Genomic DNA, 21,499 nt, shown 5'->3' with positions numbered 1-21,499 from the left:
GGGAAAAGACTCCAAGCTCAAAGCAAATTGAGTGGTACACAGCTAATGAAAGACGACAGAGAGAAAATACTTTCCCCTGCAATAGAAAATTAGTTCTCTACATTATTTTCTATACTCATATCTGTAGCTGGATTTATCTGCAACAGAAACTAGTCCATTAATCTTCTTGGGTAAACTGTCAGATGGCCTGGCTGTTTGGAGTCACGTGTCTGTTTTTCAGTCCAATTGGCATGCATATATTATCTGAAACTTAGCATGAAGAGTATAAAACCACTAAAACCTATGGCTTAATAACAGAAATGCATATAGAACTTCATAGCACCATGTTTCCCAAACCATTAACAAAGAATAGGCTGCATAAAGAATTTATAATATCAGTAGATACTTACCTTGTTTTAATATAACATTACTACATTTAGTGACTGCAATCTTCGTATTATCAATAGGGCCTGGAGGATCTAATGTGGAAAAAAAAAAAAAAAAAAAAAAAAAAAAAAGAGAATGAATAAAAGATTAGGACTCTGAAAATAGAAAGAAAGTAGTTTTTATTTTTTTTTTTTTTTAAAAAGCATTGCAGTGGAGTTGCCTCCCATTTGGTCTACTCACTGACTGCTGAATTGTATACTTTGTACGGAGGAAAAGGAAACAGATACTTTCAGCAACAGTACTATGATATGAAGTCACAAATGGACATTTTTCAAAGAGTAATCATTGCAATAATGAATAAAATCTTCAAGCAGTTTCAAAAGCAAGTAGCCACAATTGCTATCCTTGCCCAATCCCCAAAATAGGTATTATTGAATATTTAAATTGTAGCTTTACAAAAGAGATTTGCACCTGAAGACAGCTCTATTAATGACACTGCATGCTATGAAATTGACTTCCTGCATAATATTAGGAACTATCAAAGTATGCATTAAATATTTTCTTTACTATTCTGCTCATGATATTCTTTGTTCTATCCTTCTGACAACATTCAGACATAATTTACTTTACTTTTACTACTATTTGATAAGGCAGAGAACATAATGAAAGAGCACAGATTACCTACCTACTGAAGAGAGTTTTACAGCCCCACATAGCTACTTACCACTGTCTTTCCCCTTCACAAATCCTTCCCATTCTCTGAACCACTGCATACTGATGCAGTAAAAAATGGATGGAGATTCTTCTTCTTGGAATGCTCTGTTGAGCTGGAAAAAACAATAAAACAGACAAGCCCATTACCTGCATTGTTATAGTTAGATGCAAAATGATTTTTTTCAGTAAACCATGATTTCTATCTAGTATCTGATGAGTAAAGCAGCAATATTTGGATTGATACAAAATTATTTAAACGTTCTCAGGGTATCAGAGCAGTAAACACTTGATAGTCTTGAATCTCAAGAAAATATCTGAAAGTCAAATCCTACTTCATTTGAGAGTTTAAAGATTTTAGGTTTCCTTTGAATAAGCTAGTACCATAACTAACAACCAGGGCCAGCTCCAGGCAGCAGCTTACCAAGCAGGTGCTTGGGGCGGCCATACCAGAGAGGGGACGGCACGTCCGGTTCTTCGGCGGCAATTTGGCAGTGGGTCCCTCACTCCCGCTCGGAGCGAAGGACCTCCTGCCAAAGTGCCGCAGATCTCGATTGTGGCTTTTTTGTTTGTTTTTTGTTTGTGGGGGGAGGGAGAGGGGGGTTGCTTGGGGCGGCAAAATCCCTGGAGCCAGCCCTGCTAACAACTAAAACCAATGCTCTTATATGGAGCATAAGAGTGTCCACCACCATCCATTTCCGGGGAATGTCAGGGAAACCCAGACTCAGATATGTGAAAGAAGAATTGAGTTACATTTTATTTTACCATATAAACAGCTTTGCAATTCATATATCTAAACCTGATTTTCTTAATGACTTGAGATCTTGCTGACTTTACTTCAAATGAGACCTTAAAGAAAAAACTGATTTTGTGCCCTTTGTTTTCTTTGTTATAATGTAAAAAGACAGCATGAAAGAGGTTTTTATACCTAGTTTTTTAACTCTGCAAAAAGAGGTTACTAGCCTTCCATAACTGCTTTTCTTCAACACAGGCGCCAACATTTGTTGGTGCTGGTGGGTGCTCATGTCTCGGTCCCGCCCCCACCCCCAGCCCCGCCTCGTCCCCCAAGCACACCGTGTTCCCCCTCTTCTCACCTCGCTCCCAGGTTTGATGTGTGAATCAGCTGTTTCGCAGCGGAAGCGCTGGGAGGGAGGGGGGAGAAGCAGGACCCGGTGGCACGCTCAGGGAAGGAGATGGAGGTGAGCTGGGGCGGGTCGGGGAGCTGCCGGTGGGTGCTGAGCACCCACCAGTTTTTCCCTGTGGGTGCTCCAGCCCCAGAGCACCCACAGAGTCAGTGCTTATGTTCTTCAAGATGTCTTGCTCACGTCCATTCCATGCTAGGTGTGTGCACACCCACATACACAGTTGCCAGAGATTTTTTCTTTAGTGCTATCCGGAGGGCTGGCGATATGCTCATGGAGCCCCATGCTCATGCGCCATATAAGGAGCGCCACTGGCTCTGCGCCCTCTCAGTTCCTTCTTGCCATCAATTCCGACAGAGGGGTAGGAAGGCGGGTCATGGAATGAACATGACCAACACATCTCAAAGAACAACAGTTACAGAAGGTTAGTAACTTTTTTTTCTTTGGAGTGCCTGCTCATGTCGATTCCATGCTAGTTGACTCCCAAGCAGTATCCCTGGTGGTGGGCTCAGAGTTCACGGACATGCTGCTTGCAACTCTGCTCTTCCGAAACTGGCACTGTCCCGGCCTGCTGGATGATGGCGTAGTGGGAGACAAAAGAATAGACCAGGGGTCTCAAACTCAAATGACCACAAGGGCCACATGAGGACTAGAGCTTTGGCCTGAGGGCCGCATCACTGACATACACCCCTCGCTGCCCCCGGGGGGGAGTTTGGCGGTGACAGAAAGTAACTGGGGGGGGGGGGGGCCGCGCGGGGAGCTTGGCAGGCCGCAGGGAAGAGCTCCGCAGGCCGCATGTTTGAGATCCCTGGTATAGACCGAAGACCAGGTAGCAGCTCTGCAGATTGGTACTTGCATGAGGAATGCTATTGATGATGCCTGTGCCCTCCTGGAATGGGCAGTCATGACAACCAGGGGCGACACGCTCGCCTGTTCATAATAAAATTTGATGCAGGAGGTTATCCAAAATGAGATCTTCTGGGATGATACCAGCAGACCTTTCATCCTGTCCGCCACCTCTATAAAGAGCTGCGTTGACTTGCGGAAGGGTTTTGTTGTCGATGTAGAAGGCCAGGGCCTGTCTAACAGAAGAAGGAACTATATACAATAAGAAAAGTCTAAACCACTAGGGTAAGAAGCCTTGTGAGACCCAGAGACCGTTCCAGCAACCGTCACAGGTGGTAAGAAGGAACTGTGAGGTCACAGGTCTGGCGACACCCCTTATAACAGCGCATGAGCACAAGGCTTGAGGGGGTGCTACAGCCAGCTGAACAGATACCACTAAGGGAAATATCTCTGGCAACTGCAGCACGCATTAAAGAAGTTAATATTTAGATTGTTTAAACTTCTTATTTCAGGATTGTGTTTGTTAACACCTATTTAATTAAAACAACTAACAACTGGAGGAAAAAAAATCAGTTTGTTAAAGATTCTCCAGCTCAGGCCCTTCAAGAACTCGGAAAGTTCTTAGTTCTGGGTCTTCCAAGAAGACTCTGAGGAAAACAGGACAGAGAAGTAGAAATTTTTTTTTAAAAACAACCTTTCAACTCTTCTTTCGACATCATAAAAAAAGATTTTTTCCACTCAGCAGGTAAACTCTTTCTGGTTAAGATGCTATCTCCCCTATCTTTCTGGCAGAAGTGATGGTGATCATAGAATCATAGACTATCGGTGTTGGAAGGGACCTCAGGAGGTCATCTAGTCCAACCCCCTGCTCAAAGCAGGACCATCATCTTCATGGAAACTCATGGGTTCAAATGGCAGACTAGTCAGTCCTTTTAACACTAGACTGAGGTCCCACTGGGGTGGGGGTGGATGCCTGGGTTGTGGGAAGAGGTTGGCTATGCCTTTCAGAAACCTCTTTGTAGTTGGGTGGGAGAAGATTGAGTAGCCTTCTACCTGCTGGTGGAAGGTTATGATCGCTGCTAAATTAACCTTCAGCGAGCTAATAGAGAGACCCGATTTCTTTAAGATCAACAAGTAGTCTAGGACCACCACTGGGGTGGCTGAATTAGGGGTGACACCCTTGGGTTGGCACCAGATCTGGAACCTCTTCCATTTCTGAAGTTAGGTACAACGCGTAGTGCCCTTTCTACTGTGTAATAGCACCTCCTGTACCTCCTCAGAGCAAGATGTTTCTATGTGCTGGAACCATGAAGGAGCCACGCTTTGAGTCGCAGGAGCTGCAGATTGGGGTGGAGGGTGTGACCCTCGTTCTGTGACAGGAGGTAAGGAGTGATCGGTAGTCATCGGTGAACATAATGCCAGCTGCAGCATCTGCCTGTGCCAGGTGGGGGCAATCAGAATGATGTTTGCTTTTTCCCTTTTTATCTTCAAGAGAACTTTCAGCAATAGAGGAAATGGGGGAAAGGCATAAAGAAGGCCCTTGTCCCAAGGAAGGAGGAGAGAGTCTCCCATGGAGTGTCAACCAATCCCTGCCCTGGAACAGTACTGTGGACACATTTCTTTTTTTGGTGAGTAGCAAACAAGTCTAGTACCGGCATACCCCATTGTCAGAATATGTTGTGTAGAATCGACTATTTCCCATTCATGGTCGTGCGGGAATTTGCGGCTGAGACTGTCGACTATCGTGTTGTGTATTCCCGGTAGATAAGCCTCTGAGATTAAGATGTTGTGGCAGATGCACCAGTTCCATAGCTTCAGTGCTTCTACGGACAGGAAATTAGACCTGGCGCCTCCCTGTCAGTTTATGTAGTACATGCAGGTCACGTTGTCCATCATGACCTTTGTATGCATGTCCTTGACCAGTGGGAGGAAGTGAGCGCACGCATTTCTGACCACTCTGAGCTCAAGCAGGTTGATGTGGAGACACACATCTGCTGGAGACCATCTGTCATATGCTGTATGGCCATTGAGATGCGCTCCCAACCTATAAGGGATACGTCGCGGGGGGGTCAGGAAAAGGGATGGGCAAGACTGAGCAAACAGGGTCCCATACAGACGTTTACTGGGTTCTTCCACCAGTCTAAGGATTGCTTGACCCTGGTGGGCATCGATATAAGCTTGCCTATGTTGTCTCTGTTTGGCCTGTAAACCAAACTGAAGCAAAACTGCCGCTTCAAGATAGAGGGCTGAGTCAATTGTGGTCCCGACTGCTTTCCCTTGGGGAATCAGGATTTCTTTCTCTGTTGTTCATAAGATCTCTGACAAATATTGAGGTGTTTACTGCAATGACAGGGACTTACACAGTGGCTAATGGCTGTATTTTCTTTTGTAGGCCAGGATGTATATCCCCAGGGAATGATGGGTTGCCCAAGAACCCTTCAGTATGTGAAGGGACGCATGTGTCTTTTCGGTGAACAGCTTCATTTCCTCAAAGGGAAGATCTTCTACAGTGGTTTGGACCTCTTTCAGGAAGCCAGACAACTGCAGCCACGAAGCCCTTCTCATAACCACAGCTGTGGAAACTGAACAAGCTGCTGTGTCTGCCATGTCTAATGTGGACTGTAGAGATGTTTTCACCATCAGCTGGCCCTCATTAATTATCGCCATGAATTAGTCTTTGTGGGAGGTCTGGTATAAAGAAATTCACATAGTTCTGGTAGTCATATTTGGCCAACATGGCCCGGTAATTAGCCACCTGGAACTGAAGAGTGGCTGATGAATACACTTTTCTGCAAAACAGTTCCAAGCGTTTCCCATCTTGGTGGATTTAAACTGGTATTGGAGGCACGCGCACACACACACACCTATAGTGGAGCACCCATAGGGACACTTCTCAAAGAAGAACTGATTGTTCATATGGTGCTGGCTCTATTCCTTGTTTCCACCTAAGTAGCACTAAAAAAAATCAGCTAAAAACATATTCAATGTTTCCCTATTGTTACAGGTCCCACATACGCAATTGCCATAGATACTACAGGGCTATTATATTATTGCAAATGAGTAGGTGGTTCATGTAAAAAACCTGCTCTATTGAAATATGAATCACACTATGAAAGAATTTGAGAATCCTGGTCAAAATATTGCTTCTGAAGAATCTACAAGATAAGGACAAAAAAGACTGGAAAGTATCAGAGAATATTGATTACTAATTTTTACCTGAATAAACATTTCCAATTCAGTCTTCCTTCTTTTTTCAGTTTTCTCAGCCTCTATTTGGCAGATATGACAAACATACAGGTGGTTAACAGCCGGTCCTCCCCCAAACCTATAATCACAGTAAATTTCATTATTAATTTCATGACAAATATTTTATATTTCTCCTCCATGAGAATGTCAGCACCAGATTCTGTTTGCTTTAATGACATGTGGCAAACACATGCAGAAGTATAGGCTGAATTTCTTATTTTTAATGCTTTTACCTTGGATAATTCATCTGTAAATTGGGGCAAAGCACAGTTGCACATACTAATACGAGCTGTTAAAAGTTGTCTATGATACACTCAGGTTCTGGTCACTATGACACATGTAGGCTACCATTTATTCTCTGCACTACAGTAATATTTACCATAACTGAGGATACTGGCATTTGAACTTTGGAAACAAGCATCTTTCAGATTCTGCCTCGCTAGACCCAGTTTGAATAGTTTATTATTGAAATCTTCTCCTAATAAAAAGAGAGTTGGCCACAAGTTCCTTCAATGAACTGCACCAAGTTAAAAAAACAGAAGTATATTTAAAGATAAAAATAATCTTTATTGCTCTGAAACTATCCACTATCAAAATGCAAACAACTCCACCCCCCCCACCGCCTTCATGTCTATACCACAAAAAAGCTAGTAGCAGTTTATTACCTGTAAACCCAACAGTTTTGAATGAAGAAAAAAATTAATACAATTAACACAAAAACCGTTAAAAAACAAAATACTTTTGGACATTTCTCCCAAATGAGGATTCAAACAGCAGCTATTAGTCAGTTATTAACAATTCTATTTGCATTTTTAAATGCACAATTTATCTGACATACACAGAGTCATTCTAGCGGTTTTATTTCACTTTTGTTTCTCAAAACTAATGAGCACAAAACTAAAGCAAAACTATGGAGGTGGACTGCAAGACAACTAAAACCCTCGGCCCCACCCCATGCCAGTAAAAAGTTATTTGAAGTTTAAAAACAAAGGAGGAACAGTATATTTTTAAAATCCACCCACCACATGGCTTAAAGGAATTATCATCCAAAAGAATAAAAACTTCACCTGGTAATTCTGACTCAAAATCCTAATATAAGCATGTGTGATATGCCACATTAAAAATCTCCACTTCATATTTGTATGTCACCAAAACGATTTCAATGTATTTGCAAACATGTCACCAAGTTCTGTGTTGAAAAATATTGCAGTGGGGATATTTATTATTGGCTCTCTACATCAGAAGTTCTCAAACTGTGGTCCGTGGATAGTTCCCTCTAAGGTGCGCGCCTGGCCAGCTGCACACAAGAGAACAAAGGGCCACCCACCTAATTAGTGGAGCCACGCAGGCATGGCTCCACTAATTAAGTGCCTGGACCCTGGAGAAGACATACATGTAAGGTGAGGTGGTGGACTTGGGGGTGGGGGAATAGGGGGCAGGTGGGAGGAGGCAGTGGGGTGAGAAGAGGGGGTGGAGGGAATTTGGGATGTGCAGGGCTAGGGTGGCCAGAGGAAAGGGTGACTTTGCCCAGTTCCAGGGCTGCAGCTGCCGGGGAGAGACGGCCCTCCTTCCCAGCCTCAGCTCTGTGGCGGGGGAGAAATCCCCCCTCCTTCCCAGCCCCAGCTCGGGGGCTGCCGAGGTGGGGGAGAGAGGGCACATCCATCGGATTAGAAAGGTAAGACTACGGATATTAAAATATGAGTTGTGTGCTTTTATTTGTAGAACAAAAAACTGTTAATTATTATTAAGTTTTTTTTATATAGCACTTTTGTCCACAGCGCTTTACAATAGTTAGCTAATGGTACACACATTTGGAAAGATCATTAAGTGGTCCACCGAGACCCTCAGCAATTTTCAAGTGGTCCGTGGAAAGAAAAAGTTTGAGAATCACTGCTCTACATGATTCCAACATCTAAACTTGGTCAATGTCCACTGTTTTGTTCATAGAAGATTATTTCTCCGTTTCTTTACCTTTTCTGCCAACTGCTAGAACAGGGATCGGCAACCTTTGGCAGGTTTGGCTGATTGCGGCTCTCACTGGCCATGGTTCACTGCTCCAGGCCAATGGGGGCAGCAAGAAGTGGCGGCCAGCACATCCCTCAGCCCATGTCGCTTCCCGCAGACCCCACTGTGCCTGGAGCATAGTTTTTTTAAATTAAATTAATGCTAAGTGTTGTTGTTTTTAAACCACAATTGCAAGCCAGTCCTTTGAAGCACTGGTAAAAGGCACTTTACAACAATGCCTTGTTTACTCAGATTAAAGTTGTAGCAGTACAAATAAGCTCCAGTCTAAAATCTGGCATTTAAGATCTTGATTCCGAAGAGAATTTTATTTGAAACCTCTGAAGATAGTAAGTTTGGTTGTTAAGGACTATTATCACTCCATTTATAAAAATTTAATTTGTGAGGATAATATCCTTCAAGATATAAAAATATCATTTTGTTTAAATTAAAATTGAGTTATTTCATTACAATAAGATATTGTACCCACTCAGATTTTTGTCTCTTATCACGCATCAAACTTCATAGATGCATTCAAATCAGTGAGAGTCTTGTTTTAGCTCATGCACTAAACAATACTTTATAAGATCACATTTTAGATTTTGAACTATATTCTCTGCCGATATATATTTTCGACTGAACTAGATCATATGCTAATTATATTGTTTATTAAAAATAAAAGGGAAATGCACCCACTAAGAGCATTCTTCTTCTTCAGGAAATTTAGATTCATGAGAGCACAACATGTACACTCTTTAGCACTTTACTCAAAAGGACACCTCAACACTGGGGAGAGGATGAGAGAACAAATACCACATGACAAATGTTAGCCATGTTGCTTAAATTGGAAGGCACTTGGATACAGAGATGAGTGCAGCATAAGAACGAGAGCTGATCAGTAATTTTCTGTCAATTATTTCCTGAGAGAAAATGCAATTTCTAGAAAATTTCAATTTTGCATGGAAAAATATTGATTTTTCCCCCAAAAATTGATTTATTCTTAGAAATATCTAAATGAAATATTTAATTTGGGAATGGTTAACCCAAAATGGAATATTTAATATTTTTAATTCAACAAAACATTAAACAGTATTTCCCTATCATGGCGCACTGTTTTATTAGATTTGTAACTCTGGCCCACATTCTTGCCTCTAGACTGGTTTCCCTGGAGAACTGTAACTCCCATAAGGCAATGCACTGATTTCTCTCTCACTGAGCTGCATGGTCATGGGTATCATATGACTCAGAGCATTATGGGAGATCTAGTCTAGCCAGGAACGTGGCCACATAGGGGCGCGTGGGATATCATACTCCCCAACTACAACTCCCCTAAGGCAATGCACCACAACGATAAAATGCAGGTTAATGTTGAAGTTACTTGAAACAAAGCATTTCAGCACATCCCAACAACCCAAAACAAAGCATTCTGATTTGGGGAATGTTGAAATGATTTGTTTTGATCAAAATATTTTGACATTTCTATATACAAGTTTTTCAGAATTTCTCTTCTGCAGATAAATTTGAAATTTCAAATTTTCATCTCATTTCAGGATGAAAACAAATGCTGAAGTGTCAGAATTTCCCACAGAACGGAAATGCCAATTTCTGCTCAGCTCTAACAAGTACCTCTATAGAATAGAACTTGTTTACTCTCTGGTCTGCTCTGCATACAAGTTACACTGGTTTAACTAAAGCCAGGTCTACAACAGAAACTTTTGCAGGGATAGCAATGTTAGTTAGAGGTGTGATTTTTTTTATTACATTTCTATACTGACAACAGCCTCATGTAGATGTAGTTATACTGGCATAAATGTGCTTTGGTTGGTATTGCTTATTTTGCTGGTATAAACTGTCTCTATACTAGAAGGGTTTGCTGGTACAGACCTGGCCTAAAACTGTGATTTTAAGCTGATTAGTTAAACCAGTGAAACTTGTATGTAGACAAGTCCTCTGAAAGTAGTGAAGGCAGTTTGGTCCCAAACAGGCTTAATTCTACCTTTACTTGGTTCCACAACAAAAATCTGAACAGTTTTTTAATGTAGTTTTTGATGGGTGAAATTTAACTTCATTTGCAATAAGAATTTCAGTTTTCTTACGCTGAAGAAGCCTTTTAGATTAGCATGGAAAGACTGCCCCACCAAGCTGTAGAGCAGAGGTAGTCACTAGCTGGACCATGCGCCAAATCCAGACTGCCAGACGCTTTTGATGGATCCCGAAAACGTCTTTTTATCATCATCATCATCATTTTTTTCCTCTGGTGGCTGGACCTTGACCAAGAAATTTGGGCCTTGACAAAAAATAATTGACTACCGCTGCAGAGAGAAAAGGCAGCAGGCACTCTCTGCCTAGCATGAAATGCTGATAAGACCCCTGATTTGCAGTAAGGATAAGAACAGACATGGGAGAGGCATGTCTCAGAACATGGTATTTTCAAAAGATCTGTAACTTTCTTGTGTTTTTGAAGAGTAAAGTTCAGTTTCCTAAGAGCTGTTATACTTTGGTCTAATTTTGGTTGTTGAACTTGGTGTGGGGGTGGTTAGTGGCCTTAATCACTATTGGTTAGTCAGTGGGAGGGGCAATAAGAACTATCAGGTCATATTTCCTCCCCTGGCCTTCAATATGGAGGTAAAAGAGTAATTCCCGGTATCTCTGTAGGAACTCTCAAGAATTACTTGAGGAGTGAACCCTTCCTGGACTGGGAGGAGAATGACGAGCATGGAAATGGGTGTCTATTGGGGTGGGGGGGTGGTGAGCAAAAGAGACTTTGGGAGGCACTGGCAAGTTCTGCGGGGGCAGAGAGAGATACTGCTTGTATAGGTTAGGTGTGGTGAAAAGACAAGCTACATAGAGAAGTGGGAAGAAGCTGGGTGGTGGGGATGTAGGAACACATTTCCATTTTTTGCTTGGGGCTAGCTACAAATCATTACACCCCTGCCTGAGCTTTCATGCTCAGATGCCTGGGATTTAAAAGATAAAAATTCTTGGAATGTGTAATGGGCAACAGAGTCCTCACTGACCTCAATGGGGCTCCCATGAAACTTTGTTGCTTTAAAAAGAATTGGGCCTTACAAGGGTCACTCCTTCAGGAGGCACACAAACTCAACCTGCTAGAGGAGTGCAGAGTAATTACAGAGAACCCTCAGAAGTAAGTTATTTTGAAATAATTCTGACAGCTGACTGAGGCAAAAAAGACAAAACCAAGGGAGAAAAAGCTAGCTCTTTCTATAGGTAGGAAGCTGTGATGCACAGTTCCTTCAAAATACCTCTGGCAAAGCATGTTTTGCTGACATCCTTTATTATTTTGTAGAAGAATATTTATATAGCATTTATTGGTATGATACCCCAGTTATTGGCAACACCATTTACTTGGGCCGTCTTGTACAAAGCAAATTTCCTAAGTCTGCACCTTGCATTCCCAGATACAAAGCTGAGAGAAGGAATTCCATTTTTAAACACTAACCCTAAGATTTGTGAACTCACGACTTAGCACAAATGCTGGCTCTCAAACCACAGCGCAGAGCAGTGTCAGTTACCTGCTATATAGGGTATCCCATATGTTCTGAGGTAGCATTACAACCAAGTCCTCTATAAAACCAGCTTTATGTGGAAGAACACCTATAAAAGAAGAAAAAGGTCTTGCTACATTTTTTTTTTTTGGGTGGCTATTCTACATAGAGTTAGGGAAAGAGATAACTAATGTTTTAAAGGTCTCTAAGTCATGAACCACCTTTTGACCAATTCAAATAAAAATATAAAATATAATATAGTAAATGTTGTTTTAAATGATCCGTCAAAGTACCAACTCAAGAGCAGTCTCTTAAAAGAGGCCCCACTCTCTTTAAGATGTGGCTGAACATTTTACTGGAAAAGCTGAAGGGAATCATATCAAAGATTTAAATCAGACATATTTGAAAGTAGAAATGGATTGATTGTAAAGGCTTCTTTTAAGAATGCTGGTTGTAAAATGTTTTTTTAAATGACGGATTAAATTGTAACTTAAAATTGTTACTTAAGAGTTTCTGGATTACTCACGTAAAAGCCATTGATTGTAACTTACCAAATTCTATTCCACTCACTACTCAGTAAAGCTCATTTGTTGTCTTCAAGCTTTCTAGAAGTCCACAAAGAGGCTTATAGATAATGAAAATTCAGGAAGAGGGGGAACAGAAGCAAGGCTATGGGGATTATGGACAATGAAGTTTCATTTGCTGTTGCTCCTACTACTGTGCGAACACTATGTACTATAAACAGCTATTGTAGATACACAGCATCCAAGCCTCTCCCTGTGGGGAAAACTAGCGAGGATGATGCATCTGTGGATGTAAGGGACAGCAAGTCTTGAACCCTGGTCCACAGGAATCTTGACACTAGTAAGTTCCAACCTGCCACCTGTTGTCAGAAAAGGAGCCAAACTCTGATAGAAGACCCCAATCCTGGAAACTGATTGGTGGACCAACAGGGGTCCCAATTGGTTCACAGCTCCTATTTAAACCCAGCACAGCAACAGGAAATTGTCCATACAACTGCTTTCACCCTACTTAGGGCTTCTTCCTCAGCAATACCTGTTCATACTGCTGATCTCCTGGTAACCTGACCCTGCCTGCCTTGTGACACCTGACTCTCGATTTTGCTCTTTGGCTTGTGTCTGACTCTGACCTCTTGGTATCTGACCCAGTCTGACTCTTGACCCCTGATCCAACCACTAGATCAGACCATTTATGTCCTAATCTTGACAGTGGCATCTGTAGCAGCCCTGAGCAATGAGAAGGTGGTGCTATAGATCCATTGGGTTCTCGTAGGCTCAGGTTCTCCTACTGCACACATACACCCTACAAATGACCACAGGTACAGTATTTTCTCTTTTGCATGTGGTTACATGGGAGAGGGTGCTGGATATTGCATGGTGGTTGCTTAGAAAGTCAGATGCCCAAACAAGGGTGACATCACAAAACACAGTTTTCACTAATGTCTAGCAGAGGAAGGACAATTTATAACTTGTGTTCAAAACATGCATGGAAGTTTCCTTGATCATTATTGTTTTCATGTTGGATACCCTGTTGTGCCCTATCATATCTGGGTTCCTGGGATTGTTATCCTCAGTGTGTAGTTGTGACAAGGATTTATGTTACAAGGTCTTAGTCCAAACAGTTATTAGGGGAATATAACTACGTAATCAAAGGTATAAAACAACAAAAAAATCTATGTAAATGTTTTGAAAACGTGCAGACCATATTAGGGTGCTATGTAAAAACATACACACTGAGGATAAATTATTATATACGCTTTTTGTGGAATTACACTCTGTGGTCAGATCTTGAATGTAAAACACTTAAAGTAGGTCCCTAACCAGAAATGATGACAAGATAATACATAACCTTGGCTTCTGGGTAACTGATAAGAGTAAAGAATAAGAAACTGATTACATACAAGTTTTTGTATTTTAAAAAATTCCCTGCTGGCCAGTGAAATAAGTCTTCATCCTCAAAGGTAGATGTTCTCTTTTACTGGTACTTCATAAAACATTAGCAATCTCACCTCCATGCATACAGAGGAAATCATTATTAGAAATAGGTCCTGGCTCAGCAAAAGTCTTGAATTTATTCAGCCACTGTCGAGAAATATAGAACTGCAGGAGACTTGGTTCCATCATAGTCAACAGACTTGATACCCTCTGTCTCTCTCTTCGTGCTTCTTCGTTGCTCTTCCTATTATATAAATAAAAAAAAGCATTAAGCACAGGATGTATCCTTATGTGTGGTGCTGATTTACTCTGAACACTGGTTTGGAAGCCAACTTTTTCCTTCACTGAATTTCTGCGTCATTACATTTAATACACTTAAAAGCCCAATTAAAAATATCCCATTACTATACCATTAAATAATTTTAATTCACATTAAAACAACCAATAGAAAAGACACCCATTTAAATAAAGGATCTGAATTTTAATGTGTACTACCAAAATATAAATATTCCACATGCTTGAGTTTGTATTCTAATTTTGAAGTATTTGCTCACAACAAGCACAGTGTTCTTTTTGACAATATGGTCTATTCCTAAAAGGAACATAGAAGCAGTCATTCTGGGTCAGACCAATGACCATATCTTGGCCAGCAGCCTGTATCTTGTGCTTCTGGCAAAGACAAAAATATTATCAGACTGTATGTACTCATCTGTGCAATTCTATTGTAACTTATTTCTGCAAGACTCAGTATTCAACTTCCAGTAGCAAACACACATCCTTTGCTAATTAAAACTAGATGTCAGTATAAAGAATGTAACGCTTAAGAACAGAATAATTTAATAGTTGTAAAACAGTTGAAAGATAAGAGTCTAATTGCATGTACAGTTCCAAGCATAAAAGTGACAGAGATTGAAGATGGTAATAGCAGGTGTATCCTTTACGCTGTCTGAGTTTCAGGAAAAGACCAGGACACAGCAAAATAAGGACACAGTAAAACCCCTGTTGTTCCAGTTCCCAGCTGCTAAAGAGTTTCCTCAACTCCCTTTATAGCTCTAACAATCTCAGTCTGTCTGTGTGCAGAATCCTCCCTGCGTGCATCCTCCTCTGAATAAAAATGAGGCAATCTTAATTGCCAGTTCTAAGACTCTTCAAGTTCTAGTAATCTCACTGAGTTTTCATTATCTTAAATCTGCAGAAATAATGTTCTGATCCACCTCCGTGCCTTTATTCTGAAGTTTTATAAGCATTTAAACATTCAAGCAATTTCCCTTGTAATTGTTACAACAAAAAATAAATTGGTGGCAAAGCATTTTTATTTAATCAAAGCAAAGCATCTCCACGGTGGCATCTAGTGCTCCTCTCAATATCACATTAGAACAAGTCTTCTTGAAGCCTTTCCTCTATGGTAGCTCTCCTGCATTACTGCCTTCTTCAGAAGAGCAGAGTCTCCTTTTTTCTTATACTGAAATTGCTATGCATTATTAATGTGTCTTCTGAGGGCTATTATAAAACAAAAGCATTTCTCCAGCATAGTTGATTCTGTGGTGACACATACTTGACATTAGTTCTATCTGAATTACAGGGTCTCTTGCCAACAGCTGAGTGTCTGACTGACCCAACCTCCTGTCCCCAATTCCAAATGTCTTACAAAATTTATTTAGCAACCTAATTTAAAAAGCTGGGTGCCAAATGGCCAACAGCTCACAAGTGATTCATTTATTTGAACAAGGTTTATACCGACACTGAACTTTCTCCTTTTATTCACTTTCTTACCTGTAGAAGAGAACATAAGCTTCTGCATTCTGCACAGTGGATTCTGGTACTTCTGTGACACTCTGATCATCAAATTCATACCACAGATTATTTAAATTGTTTCGACAATAAGCTATATAATGTCCACCTAGAGTAAGAAGGTATTAGAGACTGTACAGTGAAATGTGCGGCTATGAACAATATAGGTAACAGGTGAAGAATACAGAAAATTGGACATCTTTTCATCACATATGTTTAATGGTATTAATGAAAGGGACTTTTACTATATATATTTGGTTTAAGTTCCTTATAAATCTAAGATCAGCTTTTTGTTCCATTCCCACCAGCTAAAGGCAGACATGGTTATGTTCTTTCAACATATGCTCTGCTCTCCAAGTGATCTTTAGTTTGACTGATTTCTGAGCAATATGAATACTCTGCTCTGGGTCATGATGTTCAAAACAGTCCATTTAGTACGTTATTTTAGTCAAAGGAACATCTCGGTCTAGATTTTCACGTTCTCTAAAAGCAGCCAATGTACCTGCATGAAATAGGAACCATGTTCTACTGTTCAGCATCTCAAGATTCCTAATTTGCATCTTGGTTACTATTCACATTTAGGCTCAGGTTGTTTCTTAAAATACAGAGCATCTACAGTTGTGATAATCGTATACCTGCCCTTGATCTGAAAGGGAGGCAGCATTTAGGGAAGAATAAGATGAAACAATTTGACCTAAACAATAAGGTCCTTGTCTTTGGGACCCACTACAGAATCTATTCTTGAGCTATTTTGACTCCCATTTCTGACTGAATGCACCCTACTTTTTTTTCCTGGTCTCTGACTCTTGAGAATAACATGGAAACTAACTATAATAGAACCCCAGAGTTACAAACATCTTGGGAATTGAGATTTTTGTTCAGAGTTACAAACACAGTTTGTTTGTTATTTCAAAAGTTTACAAATGAACATTAACTCAGTAAAGTTTAAAAGCTGTATTATGCAGAAGAAAAATGCTGTTTTCCCTTTTTTTTTAGTAATTTATGTTTAACATGGTACTGTACTATGTATGTCTTTTTTTGGGGGGTCTCTGCTGCGGCTTGATTGTGTACAGTACTTCCAATTCCAAATGAGATGTGTGATTGACTGGTCAGTTCATAACTCTGAGGTTCTACTGTAGAAAGGAATGCTACGTCTCCTTGACTGATTTGGGCATCATTAGGAAGCACAGAGCTCTTGGATCTGCATTAGATGCCAACACATTTCAGGATAGAACTGAAAGCATTTACTGTTAAGTCTATGTCTTAGATGTTCAGGGCCTTATGTGAGAAATTGCCTCTCTTCCCACACCATGTTGCCAGAGTTTATAACAGAGGCACTGGAACTCTTTCAGACAAACAAGGAGGAACTACTGGCAGAATATTCTCCACAAGGGGAATTGGCAGTGCACTCCCCTTTGACAAGGAGAGTAAAAATCAGCTAATTTTCTGGACATGTCACAAAGTCCATCTTTTCACCACAGATCTTTGTGGACGGAGGAGCTTATTTTATTATTCACATTATATTTGCTTGTGGTGTCACTAGCTGGGATGAGCAGTCCTTTATATTGCATCATTATTCGTACTGCGTACTTGAATTTATGTAGCAGACAACAGCAGGATGGTTAACTAGAGAGGTTTTTGTAAGTACTTTTTTTTAAGTCATAAGACTGGTTGATTCATCCTTCTTCAAATTGTACAAAACTCCTAAACAACATTCCAAAATGTATGCCATAACTCATTTTAAAAAACAAATAATCAAACAGAACATGTACTAGCTTCTGGCTTCAATCAACAGTAAGACTAGTCAATTTTGGAATTAATATTACTACCACCATTGTCCATATTTACCTTTCAGACCAGTAAATCTTAATGGTACCCTTAATCCCACATCTACTTACATAAAATGAAGTGTGCCATGAACATCTGTCACTATGTTTGCATTCTGAAACAACAAACCTATACTTACTGCTGGCAGTTCCATGGTGGCAGATGACAGACAAGAGATCATATGTCACAATCTGAGCTGGACTGTCCTTAGCAACGAAAGGCTGAAGATCAAGTCCTTCCAGGGGAAAGGATACATGGGTACCAATTTTTGTGGAAAACATGAGCTCATGTCTGAATCTTTTGAGATGAATGCACAATATCTGTAAGAAGGATTGACAGACTTAATTTAGAACTTAGAAACTATACTGCAGAGGCCCTTTAGATTGACTTACCGTTGTGTCTTAACCGCGGTGAGTCAACTGCTGCCGCTCCTCCGTCGACTCCGCCTGCGCCTCTCGCGGCCGTGGTGTACAGGAGTCGACGGGAGAGCACTTGGGGATCGATTTATCGCGTCTAGACTAGACGCGATAAATTGAGCCCCGCTAGATCGATTGCTGCCTGCAGATCTGGTGGGTATAGACCAGGGGTAGGCAACCTATGGCACGTGTGCCGAAGGCGGCACGCGAGCTGATTTTCAGTGGCACTCACACTGTCCGGGTCCTGGCCACCCGTCCAGGGGGCTCTGCATTTTAATTGAATTTAAATGAAGCTTCTTAAACATTTTAAAAACCTTATTTACTTTACATACAACAATAGTTTAGTTATGTATTATAGACTTATAGAAAGAGACCTTCTAAAAACGTTAAATTGTATGACTGGCACGCGAAACCTTAAATTAGAGTGAATAAATGAAGACTCGGCACAACACTTCTGAAAGGTTGCTGACCCCTGGTATAGACATACCATTAGAGACTCCTATGGCCCCAGTACAAGCAGCTGGAATTAATTTCTTCTGCAGTCAGAGGCAGATGATGGCCGCCTCAGGACCCTCCACATTTATTTTAAATTAGTTGCATTTGGGATTTCCCCCAAAAAATCATCTTACTGATCCTGCAAAAATCCTAAGGCTAGCACTGAGCAGTTGCCAAAACCTAATGCTTCAATGAAGGACAAAGCTCTTCCCCAACTGCATTTAACTATTTGTGCAAGGCTGTAATCAGGATCAAATTCCTTCACAATTCTTGCAGTCATCAGCTGATGCTCTGAAGCATAAGATTTGATTACCTTTAGCATGCATAGCTACAAACCTAACAAGTCAGAAACATTTCCAGCTCAGCACAGTATTTAACTCTATGATCTCCAGCAGAAGTGAATTCCACAGGATGGCTACAGGACTGTAGGAAAAACATTTTTTTTCCCTTCTAACTTTACCTTTCATTTTAACTGTTGTTCACTTTCTTGTAAAGGACCTGACCAAATGTGACTAGATGCGAACCTTTTTTTTCTTTTTTTAGGAATGCAAGTATGCTGCTACATTTTAGTTTTTTAACATTCAAGACACAATCTACTTTCTGTGCAACTCATTAACCTTGCCACATTCCCAATCATTCAGAAGAAACATTTTTAAAGGTGTGTGATTTAAATACCTCAGGAAAGTTTTGCACTTTGCAGAATTTCACTCCATTCCTTAACCTAAGCAAAGAAGAAAAACATCATTTAGTTCTATAAATGTTTCACCTCCTGTGCCAACTCAGCAAAAACATGACGAAGAGTTGCGTATTACATTAGTAAACCTGAAATATTTCTGGAATGCAGACTAGACTTACTGTAGCCAAAGTGATATGAATAATGACATCTTGAAGCAGAGAAAATCTGTTCCACTGAAGAATTCAAAGCAGTAACTATGTACATGTCTACCAGTTCTATCTAGCCAATGGATTTTCTTAGTATGGGGGAAAAGATTTAGCATTTAAACTTTGTGAAAGCAAATTATGGCTGAATTGCAGTTTTTGCTAAATAAGTTCATTTTTCAAGAAAATTTAACTGCAGAAGAGTATCAATAAATAATTAGAATGGAGTGCTAATATGCACTCCATTTCCACTGAAGGCTATGAATATTCTTCAAGGTCCTCTGTATTTTACTGGCCCCATACTATATTTACTTAAATTGTACTATGATGCTTGTACAAAAAAACAGTGTTATGTATAACAGCAACAACTGTTAAGCGTCTGACAGTGTTACGTTCCTTTATTTTGATAAATCATCATCATTTAGACTGCATTAACAATTAAGGATTTATCTTACAGTAATACAAAGGGTTGCTATACATTTAGATGAAATATTTCTTTATAATCCCTGTGATACTACACCCCAGGGGCGCACCCTATAACCCCCATATTCTTCATTTGTATGTAATTGTGATATTGCATACAAAGCATGCCTTGTAAGGTATCATGGGAAAGGTTATGATCTGCTGAAACCCACTGTTCCATCTAAATATCTCTCTCATTAATGCATATGAAGTTATGAGAATTGTGTTGAACGATTGCCACTAAAATTTGCTGTGGGTTTGGGAAGCGCCCAGATACTAGCTCCCCAAAGACAATAAAACCAGGGAGATAACCAATGCCGAGGCGGGTGTTGAACAACCATTAACAGCCATTGTCCAGCAAGGGAGCTACAATGCAATGACTCACTTGCACAAGGCCACACCAGGGGAATTGTTCAACCTCACCTTGTGACTCAGCAATCCCCACCACACATGCCTGGATTTATGTTCTCCAAACACATGGACTAAGGATATAAAACAGAACACAGGGGCCCCATGCTTTGCCTTTTCTCCTCCACCCACCTATGCTGCAAAGAACAAGGATGCTGAGAAGACTGATGATTTCAACAGAAGAGACTGGCCCAGGTTTGAGAGACAAACCTGTATATTAAGGACTAAGATCCAATGGGGTGAGAACATTGCTTGATCTAAATACGGTCTAGTGTGATAAGGGTTGGTTTAGACTGCATGCTTATATATTTTATTTTATTTTGGTGACCACTGACTTTTTGCCTATCACTTATAATCTCTCTTTTATAATCAATACACTTGTTTTATTGTTTATCCAGTGAGTTTGCCTGAAGTGCTTGGTAAATCTGCTCAGGTTCACAAAGGCTGGTGTATGTCCACTTTCCATTCCAAGTGGTGAACCAATTAATAAACTTGCATTGCTCAAGAAAAGGTCTTGAACAGTGCAAGACGGTGATTCCCGAAGTACAAAGCTGGGGGGGATTTGGCTGGTGCCTTTCTCTGTGATATTCATGAGTGACTCTGGAAGCATTCATGCAATCTAGCTGGGTGTGAGGCTCCGTATGTGGTTGTGCTGAGTGATAACAGTGCCTGGAGGGGTTTGCTCCTTGTCACAGGGAAAACATTGTGAGAGATAGCCCAGGCTGGAGAGTTAAGGGGGCACAGTCGTCCCACAGTGCAGTCCCAGGCTGCACCCCGTGGATCCCGTCATAATCCGAATATGGTTGACTCATCCCTAAAGCATTTCCTGTCTGACACACTTTTATTGCTTCTAGACTTTTGACAGGTATTGTACAAGCTCATATAACAAAAAGCTGCTCATCAAAAAATGTCATTGTACCAAAAATACAGGATTCTCATCTATGAAAGTCACTGTATGTTGCATTTATTTCCACACATTCAACTTTTGCAGCAACAGTTAATGTGCTGATCAAGACCAAGGCTTATCAAAGCAAATTTAAGGTAAAAGATGACTTACTTTTTACACTTTTCACAACTGTACATGTTATCACCTGCAGATATTGGGGGGGGGGAGGGGAGAGAAACACAACCATTATTCTCTAAACACAAGCAATTATTCTTCAAGGTATTCACTATACTTTATTGATTATAATTGCAATTTACAATAGCTATTATACTTTTCTACTGCTTTGATTGTGTCATTGTAATTTCAGGGATAATTTATTTTTCAGGTTAAATGTTTTCATTCAGTGTCTGAAGACTTTGGATTCCTATGGAGAAAGTTTAGTATTTCAATGAGCAAATGTATGATTTGGTTTTCTTAGGGTTTATGTTCCCAAACATTAAAAATATATTCTGGATTATGTTGGGTTATTTAATCATTTTAAAATAAAAGGGAAGCAGTACAC

At 40.5% G+C, this 21,499-nt stretch overlaps 1 protein-coding gene and 1 long non-coding RNA gene across 6 annotated transcripts in view; one reads left to right on the top strand and one right to left on the bottom strand.

Annotated features, from left to right (window-relative positions):
- The window catches only part of LOC117881160, a 29,922-nt gene extending 25,238 nt beyond the window's left edge, over positions 1-4,684 (top strand). The window contains exons 3-4 of the long non-coding RNA XR_004646719.1: positions 4,346-4,447; positions 4,558-4,684. This is a non-coding gene — a long non-coding RNA (uncharacterized LOC117881160). The remainder of the gene's footprint in view (positions 1-4,345; positions 4,448-4,557) is intronic.
- Positions 1-21,499, bottom strand: part of USP33 (ubiquitin specific peptidase 33) — an 82,561-nt gene that overhangs the window by 2,793 nt on the left and 58,269 nt on the right. For 4 of the 5 annotated variants that reach the window (XM_034778022.1, XM_034778025.1, XM_034778023.1 and 1 more), the window contains exons 15-23: positions 21,109-21,142; positions 18,978-19,023; positions 17,531-17,711; positions 15,547-15,673; positions 13,848-14,017; positions 11,846-11,927; positions 6,282-6,390; positions 1,091-1,193; positions 390-458 (exon numbers count right to left, since the gene is read on the bottom strand). In XM_034778022.1, the coding sequence (XP_034633913.1) occupies positions 390-458; positions 1,091-1,193; positions 6,282-6,390; positions 11,846-11,927; positions 13,848-14,017; positions 15,547-15,673; positions 17,531-17,711; positions 18,978-19,023; positions 21,109-21,142 (921 nt within the window). Of the gene's footprint in view, positions 1-389; positions 459-1,090; positions 1,194-6,281; positions 6,391-11,845; positions 11,928-13,847; positions 14,018-15,546; positions 15,674-17,530; positions 17,712-18,977; positions 19,024-21,108; positions 21,143-21,499 lie in introns of those variants that run through there. The other variant, XR_004646718.1, reaches the window with a different exon arrangement.

The sequence above is a fragment of the Trachemys scripta genome, chromosome 8, assembly GCF_013100865.1.
Source record: "Trachemys scripta elegans isolate TJP31775 chromosome 8, CAS_Tse_1.0, whole genome shotgun sequence".
NCBI classification, from domain to species: domain Eukaryota; kingdom Metazoa; phylum Chordata; order Testudines; family Emydidae; genus Trachemys; species Trachemys scripta.
Note: the sequence above shows the minus strand (reverse complement) of the source record. Positions and strands in the feature narration are given on the sequence as shown.